The sequence below is a fragment of the Urocitellus parryii genome, chromosome 5, assembly GCF_045843805.1.
Source record: "Urocitellus parryii isolate mUroPar1 chromosome 5, mUroPar1.hap1, whole genome shotgun sequence".
In the NCBI taxonomy this organism is placed as follows: domain Eukaryota; kingdom Metazoa; phylum Chordata; class Mammalia; order Rodentia; family Sciuridae; genus Urocitellus; species Urocitellus parryii.
In genome coordinates, this window is record NC_135535.1 from 106,601,733 (window position 1) to 106,618,700 (window position 16,968).

The 16,968-nt window shown below is 36.0% G+C and overlaps 1 protein-coding gene across 1 annotated transcript in view; it reads left to right on the forward strand.

Moving 5' to 3' along the window:
* The window catches only part of LOC113192964 (antigen WC1.1-like), a 186,353-nt gene continuing 169,385 nt past the window's right edge, over positions 1 to 16,968 (forward strand). Inside the window, exons 1-3 of the mRNA XM_077799083.1 lie at positions 1 to 154; positions 4,635 to 4,943; positions 5,035 to 5,352. Coding sequence (XP_077655209.1) covers positions 1 to 154; positions 4,635 to 4,943; positions 5,035 to 5,352 — 781 coding nt within the window. The remainder of the gene's footprint in view (positions 155 to 4,634; positions 4,944 to 5,034; positions 5,353 to 16,968) is intronic.

Here is a 16,968-nt window from a genome sequence, read left to right on the forward strand (position 1 = left end):
ATGCACAATGCACAATTTGGGGAGGGATCAGGGCCCATCTGGCTGGATGAGCTGAAGTGCACAGGAGAGGAGGACCAAGTGTGGAAGTGCCCAGCTCAAGTCTGGGGGCATCATGACTGCGCGCACGATGAGGAAGCAGGTGTCATCTGCTCAGGTAGGGTCTGTGCATTCACTAGCCTAAGAGAATGGAAAGGGCCAAAAGTGTATATCTGATCCTGGGGGAAAAAAGAGACAGATGAGCCACAGAGGACTAAGAGGTCCCCATGGACACTGGGTACTCAAAATAGCAGCGGATCATGGGTTTTATTTAATTATTTATTGTAAATATCATGTATTGTCTTTTCCTTCTCTACAGTTATATTTGACAAGATAGGTTTTTTATAGAATCATTACAATTAAAATCATCTTCATAATTTTGTTTTATAATTTACTATTTGTAGAATTACCCATAAATTACCACACATATCCTCTTTTGAAAAGACAGACAAGAATGAAGCTTGTTTTTTTTTAAGTTGAATGAGTGTTTATATATGAATAGCCAGAGTTAGTTTTGCACTGGTTAGTAGATAATGGGCACAGGGATGGAATTAAATGCATCACAGGGAAATTTATGGATTACTGCAAAGTTGAAATTCTCCTTTCCATATTCAGACATCAGAATTCTCAGCTCATTGGAAGGAAGGGCCAAAGAACTGTGAGTCAAATGCTTTGAGTCACAGATTTTCCTTCCATCATTACTACAATTGATTTTCTCTACATTTCTTTTTCAAAGCAAAACCTGTATAAACTCATACTTGGGAGATGAATTTAGCCCTATGCTGGCAAATTAATGTTATATTCAATAAAATATTAATGCATATGTATTATAGTAAAATGTTATATAGTCTAGGACTCATACTAGAATGGTTGTTCAGTGATCTCCCACAAATACACCACATTAACTGTTATTCACTCACCAAACTGACTTCATAAGAGACAAAACCAGGTAAGTGCCTGCTTTTACTGTGATGGAAAGAAAAGATACATTGAAGGATGAAGGAAGATAAGACTTGCCCTTCCCCCAACCTCAAGCAGCCCAGGATGAAGAGAAATGCATTCTTCTTGGGAAATGAAAAGGGAATAAGCCCAGACCTCAGACTTGAAACCCAGGACTAGGCCTGCCACAGTGAAACCTGGGCATGACAGAACCCAAAGACCTTGTCATGTTCATACCAGTAACCTCACACTGAGACTCTGGAACTGTGTTTTGTTGGGCAGAAAAGAGACTGTCTCTGCAACCACACCTCCAACCCCTAGCAGAAAAGGGGAAAGCAAGACTCTCTAAGGATCAGGGCATAGTGCTGGCAAAGGACTTTGTCTTGGAATTCAGTGCCAGACCAACCATGATCATACACAGCATTGAACAGGAATTAGAGGCCTCAAATGTTGAACAGAGATCATTGAGCAAGACCTGTGTGCTGGTGGGACAAACTCAAGAAGAGCCTGCAGCACCTGTGGCTGATTGTAGGAGTCTGGAGCCTTAAGTCCACCTCAGCAGTAGGCAGCTCATAGCACTGAGGGCCTTGGTCCCTCCCCACTTCTGTGTTACCTCAGCAGGCTGTGGCTTCAGGGTGTGATATAGCAATACACCATTGTTGGCCACAGGACTTCCCACCTCATCCCTCCTCAACCCCTGGCAGCCTTACATAGAGTTAGTTAAGTCTCTGCTTGAAGGTGAAAAGTTAGTTGGGCAGTTGTGACTAGGAGCCTCGGATTCTTATCATTATATATTATAATACAACTCTCAAAAATGAAAGATTAAGACTCTCAGACATCATGAGAAAAAAAAGAAATAACATATAAGGATGTCCCAATTCACCTGATGGCAGACTTTTCAATGGTAAACATATAGGTCAGAAGTGAGTGCCGTAGTATTTTCATAGAACTAAGAAAAACCTTCCAATCAAGACCATTGAATCCAGCAAATATATCCTTTAGAAATAAAGGAGGTACATAATCAAAAATTATGTACCTCATGTAATCAAGACATCAAACATCCTGCCCCCCATATGATACCATATGATACAGCAATCCCAATGCTGAGCACACGTTCAAAGGAAGTGAAATCACTATGTTAAAGAGACATCTGGACTTCCATGTTTATGGCAGCACTATACATAGTAGCTAAGAAAAGCAAATAATCTAAATGTCCATCAGCTGATAAATGGATAAATAAATGAAATAAAACGGGATACTATTTAGTCATAAAAATGAATTAAATCCTTTCATTTGACATAACTTGCAAGGGCCAGGAGATCATTAGGTTAAGTGAAATAAGTCAGGCAAAGAAAAACAAATATCTTATAATCTCACTGTATGTCAAATATGTAAGAGTTGACCTCATAGATATTGAGAGTAGAATTGTGGTTACCATAGACTAGAGAGTGTAGGGAGTGGGAATGGAAGGCAACATATTAATCAATGAATAATGGATTTTACTTAAGTAGGAACAAGGAGTTCTGGTGCACTGTGGCACAGGAGGATGTATAGAAAACAATAATGAACTACATTTCAAAAAGTTAGAAGAAAGCGTATTAGACGATTTCACCAAAAAGAAATAAAAAGTTTTTGAGGAGACAAAGAAATGCAATGTATACATGCATCAGCACTCCATTAATATGTACACTTTGTTTTTGGGTATCAGTTAAAATAAATTTACTTGGATGAAAACAAAGAAAAATATAAAGGTGACAAGATATGGGGAAGAATATTTATATCTGATGGAAACAATGATACAAGAAGTATATATTGGCATGTAAGTTGGATAAGAAGAGGACAAGGAGATAAATAGAATTTTCTGGAGAAAATAGAAGAAGCTTAAAGTATCTTGGGGATGGCCTTGGAGCATTGACAAAGCGCACATAAGGATTACTATAACAGCACTTAAGACCCAGGTGTAGAGTAGTCAATCTGTGTACATTTGTGTTAATTCAATCCACCCCTCAGCACATCCCTCCTGCACAAAAGGAGGAAAATGATTTGGAGGATTGACTCAAAGTTGATGTATTAAGGAAGAAAAGTTCCCTTGGATGATACTTTCATAAGAAATTTGAAACTTGCCCAAGGGAGCAATGTGTCTACAGAGCAAAAGATCAGACAAGGATGTATATGACTGCAATTTTTAATTTATTCGACTGAGAATGATTCATATGAATCAATAGATTTCTGCAGATGCAGTTTTTCCTTTCTTTTTCCACCTAGTGGCTCACAAGCTTCAAATAGCTTAAAACTGCTTTTCTCCCTACTAGATGGAAGGCTCTGCAAAGATAATGACATTATTTTCTTTAAGTATAAATACATACTCAGCACCTAAAGACATTTCTGGAACATGGTGATTCTAAAAAGATGTTAGTACTGTGAATAAGAACCCTCAATGTTGTCTTTGTGCACCTCTCTCCTATATCAGGCCTGGAAAGAAAGATTATGTCTTCTTTTGAGGACTCTCTGCTGTATTTTTATCCTTTTCCAATCAGAGGCATTTTTACCCATACTGAATAAATTCCATTTTGATGACTTTGAAAAGAAAAAAATATTGAGCATGTTAGTTTCCAGAGAAAAGATTCCCTTCTTCAGGATATAAACTTACTATTACATTACAATTCCATATCTATAGTCAGATGGCTCCCCAAATATCTGAACCCATACTCAAAGTGACTTCCTGATCAACTTCAATAGATGTCTAATGGCTTCCTCCAACTCTACTTATTAGTAACAAAAATTATCCCTTGAAGCAAACCAGAAAGGCAAATAAGCATGCTCAAATCTCTTGACAACTTCTGATTCTACTTCATTTGGGCAGAGAGGTACCAGGGATTCTCACTCAAGGGCACTCAATCACTGAGCCACAGCCTCAGCCCTTTTTTGTATTTTATTTCAAGACAGGGTCTCACTGAGATGCTTAACACCTCTCCATTGCTGAGGCTGTCTTTGAACTTGTAATCCTCCTACCTCAGCCTCCCATGCCACTTGGGTTACAGACATGTGCCACCCTGCCCAACTGATCCTACTTCGAAATTCTCTTTCTTTCTTCTGATATAAAGAACCCAGATTATCTTAGTCACAATAAACTACTTTCCATCTCTGTCTCACACTATTTAGTAGGTTCTTTGGTCATCTCATAAATTGTCATTTTTGATACATATTGAATTTTTTCATTCTTTAACAAATGTTAATTTAATTGGAATTATTACCTGTGAACTGAAACTTTCTGAGGATAAAATAGTGAAAAATTAATCCTGGTCTTTTTCTACACTGAGTTCAAATTCAGGGGACAGATTAGAGCTTATTAAATAGGAAGTAGGCTGACACAGACATACAGACAGACAAACACAGTTAGATATATTTTAATACATATAAAAGAAAATACCTAAACACAATATTTTTTACTGGAGTCAGCCATTTAGAACTAACCTTATAAAATTTCTCCTCCTAATGTTGTCTTCAGACAACATGGAATTCCCATTCTGACACCAACTATTGAATCCATTCTCCACATCCCATTCCTGGGATAAGAAAAGATTTCACAGCTTTCCTGAGACATGTAGTTCCCAATTCCAACCCTAGACACTCATTGTACTGGTTATTTTCTTCCACAGGATTTGTGCGGTTGGATGGAGGAGGTGGACCCTGCTCTGGGCGAGTGGAGGTGAATTCTGGAGGAGGATGGACTCCAGTACCTTATGGGAATTTCACATTACCCACTGCCCAGGTCATCTGTGCAGAGCTGGGGTGTGGCAAGGCAGCATCTTTTCTCTTGGACCTGCCCCTCAGAGAGGCCAGTGAACAGGTCTGGGCTGAAGAGTTCCAGTGTAAGGGATGGGAGTCTGAGCTCTGGTTCTGCCCCAGAGTGCCCTGTCCTGCAGGCAGCTGCCAACACAGAGGGGCTGTGCAAGTTGTCTGCTCAGGTGAGACTCACAGCAGGACTTTAACCTTTTTGCACATTCTGTTATGGTAACGAATGTGAGATGTTACTGAAAACCTGTCTTCTCCTGCCAGAGTATGCAGAAGTCAGGCTGATGAAAAATGGCAGCTCTCAGTGTGAGGGTCAAGTGGAGATGAAGACCTCTGGAGGCTGGAGAACACTCTGTGCCTCCCACTGGAATATGGCCAATGCCAATGTAGTTTGCCGTCAGCTGGGCTGTGGAGTCGCCATCTCCACCCCAAAGGGAGCATACTTTGTGGAAGGAGGAGATGAGATCTGGAGAGACCGATTTCACTGCTCAGGGTCTGAGTCCTTCCTGTGGAATTGCCCTGTGACTGCCCTGGGTGTTCCTGCCTGTGCCCATGGAAACACGGCCTCTGTGGTCTGCTCAGGTAAGAGAGAGCAGGGCTGACTGGAACTCAGGATGCTCCTTGAGTGAAATGTCTCGGAGAGCAGACAGCATGGAGAGAAGATTAGAAAAATGAGAGACTCCTTGGTAAAAAATGGTTCTTCTCAATAATCATTCATCTTTCAGGCCCTGTCAAAAATTATTCAGAGAAATTTTTTATTAACCAAGGTTTATTATTATCTATATAGCTTAAGAACACAGAAAAACAGGGTAAGATAAGGAACATCCAAATACCTTCTTCAAAGTATCCTCAAATTTAATCTTTTGCTACCATATTTGCTTCAGACTGTTTTATTATATATTTTATTTGTTATTATTAGCTATATATGATAGTAACTATACATCATAGTATAATATATTTTTATATATTATACATATATGGAGTTTAAATTCTCACTCTTTTGGTTGTACATGATGTATAGTTCCTCCAGTCATGTAATCATTTACGCACATAGGATATTAGTGTATGATTCATTCTACTATCATTTTTATCCCTTCACCCTCTCCCCTCTCTTCATTCCCCTCAGTCTAATCCAAAGTACATCTATTCTACCCTAGCCCCGCTACCCATTATTGTGAATTAACATCTGCATATCATAGAAAACATTTGGTCTTTGGTGTTTGGAGATTGGATTATTTCACTTACATGATAATCTCCATTTCAATCCATTTACTGGCAAAAGCCATAATCTCATTCTTCTTTATGGCTAAGTAATATTCCAATGTGTACATATAACATATTTTAATTATCCATTCATCTGTTGAAGGGTACCTAGGTTGGTTCCATAGCTTAGCTATTGTAAATTGAGCTGCTACATTGATGTGCCACACAATTATAGCATGCTGGTTTAAGTCTTTTGAGTATATGCCCAGAAATGGGATAACAGTCAAATAGTGGTTCCATTCCAAGTTTTCTGAGGCATCTCCATACCACTTTCCATAATGGTTGCACCAATTTGCAGTCCCACCACAATGTATGAGTATACCTTTTTCCCCACATCCTCACCAACATTTATTGTTACTTGTATTGTTGATAATTGCCATTCCACCTGGAGTGAGAGGAAATCTTAGTGTAGTTTTAATTTGCATTTCTCGAACTACTAGAAATGTTAAATACTTTTTCATATATTTGTTGACCAATCATTTTTCTTCTTCTGTGAAGTTCTTGTTAGTTCCTTTGCCCATTTACTAATTGAGCTATTTGTTGTTTTTTATTGTTGTTGTTGTTGTTGTTTGTGGTGTTGAGTTTTTTGGGTTATTTATATAACCTGGAGATTACAGCTCCATCTGAGGTGCAGGTGGCAAAGATTTTCTCCCATTCTGAAGGCTCTATCTTCACATTCTTGATTGTTTCCTTTGCTGTGAAGAAGCTTTTTAGTTTGATTTTGTCTCATTTGTTGATTCTTGATTTCACTTCTTGCACTTTATGAGTCTTCTTAAGGAAGTCAGCTCCTAAGCCAACATGACACAGATTTGGGCCTACTTTTTATTCTATTAGGTACAGGGTCTCTGGTCTAATGCCTAAGTCCTTGATTCACTTTGAGTTGAGTTTAATGCAGGGTGAGAAAAAGGGGTTCCATTTCATTTTGCTACATTTGGATTTCCAGTTTTCCCAGCATCATTTGTTAAAGAGGCTATCTTTTCTCCAATGTATGTTTTTGGCACATTTGTCTAATATGAGATAACTGTATTTATGTGGGTTTGTCTCTGTGTCTTCTGTTGTGTACAATTGGTCTTCATATCAGTTTTGTTGCCAATACAATGCCATTCTTGTTACTATTGCTCTGTAATATAATTTAAGATCTGGTATTGTGATGCCCTCTGCTAAGGATTGCTTTGGTTATTCTGAGTATCTAATTTTTCCAAATGAATTTTGTGATTGCTTTTTCTAATTCTATGAGAATAGCATTGGAATTTTAATAGTAATAGCATTAAATCTGTACTGCACTATTGAGAGAGTACAGTCATTTGACAATGTTAATTCTGCTTTCCAAGGACATGGGAGATCTTTCCATATTCTAAGGTCTTCTTTAATTTCTTTTGTTAGTGTTATGTGGGTTTCATTGTAATGGACTTTCACCTCTTTTGATAGATTAATTCCCAAATATTTTAATTTTTTAGTCTGTTGTCAATGGGGTAGATTTCCTATTTCTTTCAGTGGTTTCATCATTGATTTATAAGAATGTGTTTAAATTATGGGTATTAATTTTATAACTTGCTACTTATTAGTTCTAAAAGTTTTCTGGTGGAATTTTGGGGTCTTCTAAATATAGGATCATGTAGTCAGCAAATAGAGATAGTTTGAGTTCTTCTTTTCCTATTTGTATCCCTTCAAGTTCTTTCTTCTAATTGCTCCAGTTATAATTTCAAGTAGAACAGAGGCTGGGATTGTGGCTCAGTGGTAGAGTGCTCACCTAGCAACAGGCGCAACCCATGTTCGATTCTCAACACCATATAAAAATAAAGGCATTGTGTTGTGTCCATCTACAAAAAAAAAAAAGATTCTCTCTCTCTCTCTCTCTCTCTCTCTCTCTCTCTCTCTCTCTCTCTCTCAAAATAAAAAGAGTTTCAAGTAGAACAGAACTGGTGAACGAGGGCTTCCATGACTTGTTCCAGTTTTTCAAGGGAATACTTTCAGTTTTTCTGCATTTTTATGATGTTGGCCTTAGATTTAACATACATAGCTTTTACAATGTTGAGGTATGTTCCTACTATCCCTAGTTTTTTAGGGGTTTGAACATGAAGGTATGCTGTATTTTGTCAAATGCTTTTTCTGTTTCTATTGAGATGATCATATAATTCTTGTCTTTAAGTCTATTTTGTGATGAATTACATTTATTGCATAATCTTGCACCCCCTGGGATGAACCCTATTTGACCATCATTCACTATCTTTTTAATGTTTTTGTTTGAAATTTGCCAAAATTTTATTGAGCATTTTTGCATCTATATTCATGGGGGATATTGGTCTGAAGTTTTCTTTTCTTTTGTATCTTCTTCTGATTTGGGTATCAGGGTGACAGTAGCAGCATAGAATGAATTTGGAAGGTTCCCTCCTTTTGTATTTCATGTAATAATTTGAGGAGTATTGGTGTTAATTCTTCTTTGAAAGTCTTGTAGAACTGAGCTGAGAATCCATCTGGTCCTTGGCTTTTCTTAGTTGGTAGGCTTTTGATGGCATCTTCTATTTCTTTTGGGGGAGGTTACAGGAGATTTAACTCAGGGACCACTGAGCCATTTCCCCGACCCAATTTTGTATTTTATTTAGAGATAGGGTATCACTGAGTTGCTTAGCTGTTGCTGAGGCTGGATTTGAACTCATGATCCTCCATCCTCAGCTTCCTGAGCTGCTGGGATTACAGGTGTGTCCAATAGTGCCTGGCATCTCTTCTATTTTTATTGCTTAAAATTCAAGTGTTCAAATTGTGTAAGTCTTCCTGATTTAACTTGGGTAGATTATATGTCTCTAAAAATTTGTTGATGTCGTCAAGATTTTCTATTTTATTAGTAAGTAAATTTTCAAAATAGTTTCTGATTATTGTTTGTATTTCAGTAGTGTCTACTGTGATATTTCCTTTTCATCCAAATATTAGTAATTTGAGTTTTCTCTCTTTGTCTTAGTTGGAGCAGCTAAGGACATCAATTTTATTGATTTTTTCAAAGAACCAACTTTTATTGATTCTTTGAGTTGTTTTTTCTGTTTCAATCTCTTTAGTTTCAGCTCTAATTTTAATTTTTTTCTATCTTCTACTGTGTTGGCCTTGATTTGTTCTTCTTTTTCTAAGCTCATGTAATGTGAGGTTATTTATTTGTTTACTTTCTATTCTTTTAGTGAATGAGATCAATGCAATGAACATTCCTCTTAGCACTGCTTTCGTAGTGTCTCAGAGATTTTGATATGTTGTAGCACTATTTTCATTTACCCCTAAGTATTTTTTTGTTCCATCACTGATTTCTTATGCTACCCATTTGTCATTCAATAGTGTATTAATTAGTCTCCAGGTATTAGAGTAGCTTCTATTTTTTTATTTTATTACTTATTTCTAATTTAATTCCTTTATGATCTGATAGAATACTAGCATTATCTCTATATATTTGTATTTGCTAAGAGTTGCTTGTGGCCTGAGATAAGAGTCTATTTTACAGAAGGATCCATGTGCTGCTGAAAAGAAAGTGTATTCAGTCCTTGATGGATAAATAGTCTATATATGTACCTTAAGTCTAAATTATAAAATGTATTCAGAAGTTCTATAGTTTCTTTTTATAGTTTTTGTTTGATAGATCTATCCAGTATTAACAGACGTGTGTTAAAGTCACCCAGCATTATTGTGGTGTGGTCTATTTGATTCTTGAAATTGAGAATGGTTTGCTTGATTATTTAGATGCTCCATAGTTTGGGGCATAAATATTTATGATTGGTATGTCTTGCTGATGTATCATTTCCTTAAGCAGTATGAAATTGCCTTCTTTGTCCCTTATGATTAACTTTGGCTTGAAGTCCACTTTATCTGATACGAGGATAAAAACTCTTGCTTGTTTAGATGATCTAAGAGAGTGATATTTTTTCCCCATTCTTTCACCTCTGTCTGTGAATGTCTTTGCCTATGAGGTGTACCCTATCTAAAGTTCCTTCATTCCTCCCATGCTCCTCTCCCACATCCCCATTATGGATCAGAATATTTTGGAGTCTTTCTTAATCCAATCTGCCAGTCTATATCTCTCTGACAATGTGTCTAGGCTATTTACCCTCTAAGTTTTTATTGAGACATGATTTATATTACCAGTCATTTTGGTTTATTTCTTTTTTTAATTTATGTATTTATTCTTTTTTAAAAGAGAGAGAGAGAGAGAATTTTATTTACTTTTTTTTTTTTTTTTTAGTTTCTCAGTGGACACAACAGCTTTGTTTGTATGTGGTGCTGAGGATTGAACCTGGGCTGCACTCATGCCAGGCGAGCGTGCAACCACTTGAGCCACATCCCCAGCCCCAATTTATGTATTTATTCTAATTTGTTATACATGACAGCAGAATGCATTTCAATTCATAGTACACATATATATCACAATTTTCATGTCTCTTGTATACAAAATAGAGTGACATCATTTATGTCTTCATACATATACTTAAGGTAATGATGTCCATATCATTTCACCATTTTTCTTATCCCCATGCTCCCTCTATTTCTGTGCTTACCCTTTGCCCTATTTAAAGTTTGTCCATTTCTCCCATACTCCCCCATCCCCATTATGAACCAGAATTTTCATATGAAAGAAAACATTGGTCATTGGGTTTTGGGGGGATTGACTTACTTCATTTAGCATAATATTCTTCAGCTCCATCCACTTGCCTGCAAATACCATGATTTTATTCTCTTTTGATGCTGAGTAGTATTTCATTATGTACATACACCACATTTTCTTTATCTATTTATTTACTGAAGGGCATCTAAGGTGGATCCACAATTTAGCTATTATGAATTGTGCTGCTATAAACATTGATGTGGCTGTGTCACTACAATATGCTGTTTTAAACTCCTTTGGGTATAAACCAAGGAGTGGGATAGTTGGGTCAAATGGTCGTTCCATTCCAAGTTTTTCAAGGATTCTCCATAGTGTTTTGCAGAGTGGTTGCACCAAGTTGCAGTCCCACCAGCAATGTATTAATGTGCCTTTTTCCCCACATCCTCGCCAACACAAATTGTTATTTATATTCATAATAGCTGCCATTCTGATTGGAGTGAGATGAAATCTTAAAGTAGTTTTGATTTATATTTCTCTAATTGCTAGAGATTTTGAACATTTTTTCATACATTTGTTAATTGATTGCATCTCACCTTCTGAGAAATGTCTGTTCAGTTCCTTGGCTCATTTATTGATTGGGTCATTTCTTGTTTTGGTGTTAAGATTTTTGAGTGCTTTATATGTCCTGGAGATTAGTGCTCTACCTGATGTGCATGTGGTAAAAATTTGTTCTAATTCTGTAGGCTTCTATTCACTGATTGTTTGTTGTTGTTGTTTGTTTGTTTGTTTATTTATTTATTTGCTTTTTAGCTTGAATCCATCCCATTTATTGATTCTTGATTTTATTTCTTGTGTTATAAGAGTCTTATTAAGAAAGTCAGGGCCTAATCCAACATGATGAACATTTGGGCCTACTCTCTTCTATTAGGCACAGGGTCTCTGGTTTAATTCCTAGGTCCTTGATCCACTTTGAGTTGAGTGTTGTGCATGGTGAGAGATAGGGGTTTAATTTCATTTTGCTGCATATGGATTTCCAGTTTTCCCATGACTATTTGTTGAAGAGGCTATCTTTTCTCCAATATATGTGTTTTTGGTGCCTTTGTCTAATATGAGATAACTGTATCTATGTTAGTTTGTCTCTGTATCTTCTTTTCTATACTATTGGTCTACAAGTCTATTTTGGTGCCAATACCATGCCATTTTTGTTACTATTGCTCTGTAGTATAGTTTAAGGTCTGGTATAGTGATGCCACCTGCTTCACTCTTCTTGTTAAGGACTGCTTTAGCTATTCTGGGTCTTTTATTTTTCCAGATAAATTTCATAATTGCTTTTTCTATTTGTATAAAGAATGTCATTGGGAATTTTATTGGAATTACATTAAATCTGTTGTTACTATGGTTATTTTGACAATATTAATTCTACCTATCTAAGAACAAAGGAGGTTTTCCATTTTTTAAGGTCTTCTTTAATTTCTTTCTTTAGCATTCTGTAGTTTTCATTGTAAAGGTATTTCACCTCTTTCATTAAGTTGATTCTCATTTTTTTGAGGCTATTGGAAGTGGGGTAGTTTTCCTAGTTTCTCTTTTAGAGGATTTGTCACTGATGTACAGAAATGCTTTTGATTTGTGGGCCTTGATTTTATACTGTGCTACTTTTCTAAATTCATTTATTAGTTCTAGAAGTTTTCTGGTGGAATTTTTTGGATCATCTAGGTACAGAATCATATCATTGGCAAATACTAATAGTTTGAGTTCTTCTTTTCCTGTCCATATCCCTTTAATTTCTTTCATCTAATTGCTCTGGATAGATTTTCAAGACTTATGTTAAATAGAAGTGGTGAAAGAGAGCATTCCTGTCTTGTTTTCATTTTTAGAGGGGATGCTTTCAATTTTTCTCCATTTAGAATGATGCTAGCCTAGGCCTTAGCATAGATAGCTTTTACAATGCTGAAATATGTTCCTGTTATCCCTAGTTTCTCTAGTGTTTTGAGCATTAGAGGTGCTGCATTTTGTCAAATGCTTTTTCTGCATCTATTGAGATGATCATATGATTCTTATCTTTAAGTCTATTGATGTGATAGATTACATTTATTGATTTCCATTTATTGAACCAACCTTGCATCCCTGGGATAAATCCCACTTGATCATGGTGCTCTATCTTCTTGATATGTTTTTGTATTTGATTTGCCAGAATTTTATTGAGAATTTTTGCATCTATGTTCATTAGAGATATTGATCTGAATTTTTCTTTCTTTGATGTGTCTTTGTCTGGTTTTGGAATCAGGATGATATTGGTCTCATAGAATGAGTTTGGAAGTATCCCCTCTTTTTCTATTTCATAAAATAATTTGAGGAGTATCGGCATTAGTTCTTCTTTGAAGGTCTTGTAGAACTCAACTGTGTATCCATCTGGTTCTAGGCTTTTCGTAATTGGTGTGGTTCTGATGGCATCTTCTATTTCATTTCTTGAAATTGTATATACTTGTGTATATACAACTTGCATATATGGTCTCTTACATTCTGATTAAGTTTGGGAAAATCATATGACTCTAAAAATTTGTCAATGCCTTCAATATTTTTTATTTTATTGGAAATTTTCAAAATAATTTCTAATTATCTTCTGTAGTGTTTGTCATGATATTTCCCTTTTTAATATTTATTTTTTAGTAGTTGAACACAATACCTTTATTTTATTTACTTATTTTTATGTGATGCTGAGGATCAAACCCAGGGTCTCACATGTGAGAGGTGAGTGCTCTACCACTGAGCCACAATCCCAGCCCCCATGATATTTTCTTTTTCATCACAAATATTAGTAATTTGAGTTTCCACTCTCCTTATATTCATTAACATGGCTAAGATTTTATCAATTTTATTTACTTTTCAAAACAACCAACTTTTTGCTTTGTCAATTTTTTGAATTGTTTGTTTTGTTTCAATGTCATTGATTTCAGCTCCGATTTTAATTATTTCCTGTCTTCTACTGCTTTTGGTGTTGATTTGTTCTTCTTTTTCTAGGCTTTGAGATGTAATTTTATATCATTTTTTATTGACTTTTTCTTCTTTGAAGGAATTAATTCCATGCAATGAACTTTCCTCTTAGTACTATCTTCATAGTGTCCCAGAAATTTCAATATGTTGTATCAGTGCTCTCATTTACCTCTAATAATTTTTAATCTCCTCTTTGATGTCTTTTGCAACCCATTGTTCATTCAATAGCATATTATTTAGTCTCCAGGTGTTGAAGTAGCTTCTATTTTTATTTTATCATTTATTTCTAATTTAATTCCCTTATGATCTGACAGAATGCACGGTAGTATCTCTATTTTATTTTTGTATTTGCTGAGTGTTGCTTTATGGCATAATATATGGTCTATTTACAGAAGGATCCATGTGCTGCTGAGAAGAAAGTGTATTTGCTCATTGATGGATGAAATATTCTATATATGTCTGTTAAGTCTAAATTATTGAATGTATTATTGAGTTTGATAGTTTTTTTGTTCAGCTATTGTTTGGAAGATCTATCCAGTCTTGAAAGAAGTATGTTAAAATCACCCAGAATTATTGTGTTGTGGTTTATTTAACTCTTGAACTTGAGAAGAGTTTGTAATGAACATAGATGCTCCATTTTCGGGGGCATATATATTTACAATTGTTATGTCTGTTGATATATGGTTCCCTTAAGCAGTATGAAATGTCCTCTTTGTCCCTTTTGATTAACTTTGGCTTGACATCTACTTGACATCTACTTGATGTCTACGTTTATTTGATATGAGGATGGAAACCCCTGCTTCTTTCCGCAGACCATGTAAATGGTATGTTTTTGTCCAACCTTTCATCTTCAGTCTGTGGATGTCTTTTCCTATAAGATGAGTCTCTTGAATGCCGCATATTGTTGGGTCTTTCTTTTTTTAATCCAGTCTGCCAGTCTATATCTTTTGATGGGTGAGATTAGGTCATTAACATTTAGGGTTATTATTGAGATTTGATTTGTTCTCCTGGTCATTTTTGTTTATTTTTGGTATTTAACTTGACTTGATTTCTCCTTTGATTGGTTTTACGTTTAATGCAACACCTCCCTTTGTAGATTTTCATTGTTGTCATTTTCTCCTCATGAATATTTTCCCAAGAATGTTCTGTAGTGCAGGCTTTCTAGTTGTAAATTCTTTTAACTTTTGTTTATCATGGAGATTTTCATTTCATCATCAAATATAAAGCTTAATTTTCTGAATATAAGATTTTTGGTTGGTATCTGTTTTTTTCCAGAGCATGGCACGTGTTGTTCCATCATCTTCTAACTTTCAGGGTCTAGGTGGAAAAATCTACAGATATCCTAGTTGGTTTTCCCCTATATGTAATCTTATTCCTTTCTCTTATGACTTTTAAAATTCTCTCCTTATTCTTTTTTCTAAGTATTTCTCCTTATTCTGTATGCCTTGGTGTGGATCTGATGTGATTTCATACAGTTGGTGTCCTGTAAGCCTCTTTTATTTGATTTTCAAATTTATTCTTCATGTTTGGAAAATTTTCTGATATTATTTCATTGAATAGATTGTTCATTCATTTGGTTTGGAAATCTATGCCTTCCGCTATCCCAATAATTCTTAAATTTGATCTTTTTATGTTATCCCATTATCCTTGAATGTTCTGCTCAGAGTTTCTTACTATCTTCACTGTGTGGTTAACTTTATTTTTAAGATTATATATTTTGTCTTCATTGCCTGAGGTTCTGTATTCCAAGTGATCTAATCTTTTGGTGGTGCTTTATATTGAGCTTTTAATTTGGTTTATTGTTTCTTTCATTTCAAGGATTTCTGTTTGTTTGTTTGTTTGTTTTTCAAAACTGCTATCTCCCTATTGAAGTAATCTTTTCTTCCTGTATTTGCTTATGCAGCTCTTTATCAAAATGATCTTTTGCTGCCTGTATTTGGTGTTCTATATCACAGAACATTTTAACTATGTATATCCTGAATTCCTTCTCTGTCATTTATTCTCTTGTAATGCCCATGGATTCTAATAATGTAGTATCTTGGTTTATTTGGGGAACTTTCTTCCCTTGTTTTTTTTTTCATGTTGTTCATGTGTCTCCCCTTCTAGCACTGTGGATCCAGGCATTACAATTTTTACCCTATAGGCTTATAGTGTCCCTGGAGTATTCCAATACCTCTCCTTTAAGGGGGAGAACAATATTAACAGAACCTAATATAAACAATATACAACCTTAAACCAAATAGCTGCTATTAAGATGTTTTCAGTTTTGTCACAATATGCAGAAATAGCGGGTTCAATTATTATCTACAATATAAAGTGTAGGTTTACAAAAAGGGTCTGCAGTGTCTGAGGGTGGGCAAAGAACCAGGTGTGAGGAGTAGGATAAGATGCTGAGAGGGTAGGAGATGATGATATAGAGTTATTATATCTTAGAAAACATGAAGGAGGAATCTAAAGAAGTTGGTTAGTAACAGAAGAGAGAGAAAGTGATTTGGGGGATACAAGTACATGACAAGACTAAATAGAGTACATAAAACAAGCAAATAGAAATATTAAGAAAAATTTAAAAATGTAAAAATAGGACATAATAGACTATGCAACACAATTGTAATATACTATTCAGACATCCCAGTCCTCAGTAGCCTAATTCATGAAAAGTACTTGGTTCCACAAATGTTAGAGGTGTGAGGGCAGAAGAAGAGAGAGGAAGAGGGGGAAAAAATCTCAAAGGAAGATAGATACAAGGATTGTTTTTGTTGGAGAGCAGTATCTTTCCTGCTTCCCTTCTCATCCAATAAGTAGAATTGTCTTTTGTTTGGTGTCTCCACTTTCAGGATGGTGAAGGTTATTAAGGTAGGAGGGCTGGTCTTGTGGCTTGAGCTCCTAGATGTGGGACATAGCACTTGATGGTCACCAATGGGAGGCTGCATTCAAAGGATGTCCTTGGGGGCTTGCTCATGTGATGTGGGTGCCTGATCTTATCTTATTATAACTCCTGTAAACCTCACAATTCCTGGTCCTAAGTTAGTCTCTAAATTCTATCTCACTCACCCCCACCCTTTCTATTTCCCAATCAGGAATATTTCTCTGCAGGTCTTGTAGGCTGGGCTCTAGGGGCTGTGCACCTGTCACAGAGAACTGTTTTGTATTGCACAGTTCAAAAGCAGGTTTTGTGAGGTAGGGTCCAGCTGCATAGCCACAAGCACTGTGCCAGGTTAGAAGCTGCTGGGGAGTTGAGGGATTGTGGGACTAAAGATACCTTGATATTGCTTCTAAGTCCCAGCCACTGTTCCAAGATGAGGGTTGTCCCAACTAAAGATAGTCATGAAGGTGTCCCAAGATTGAGACGGCTGCTTTCAGTGATAGGA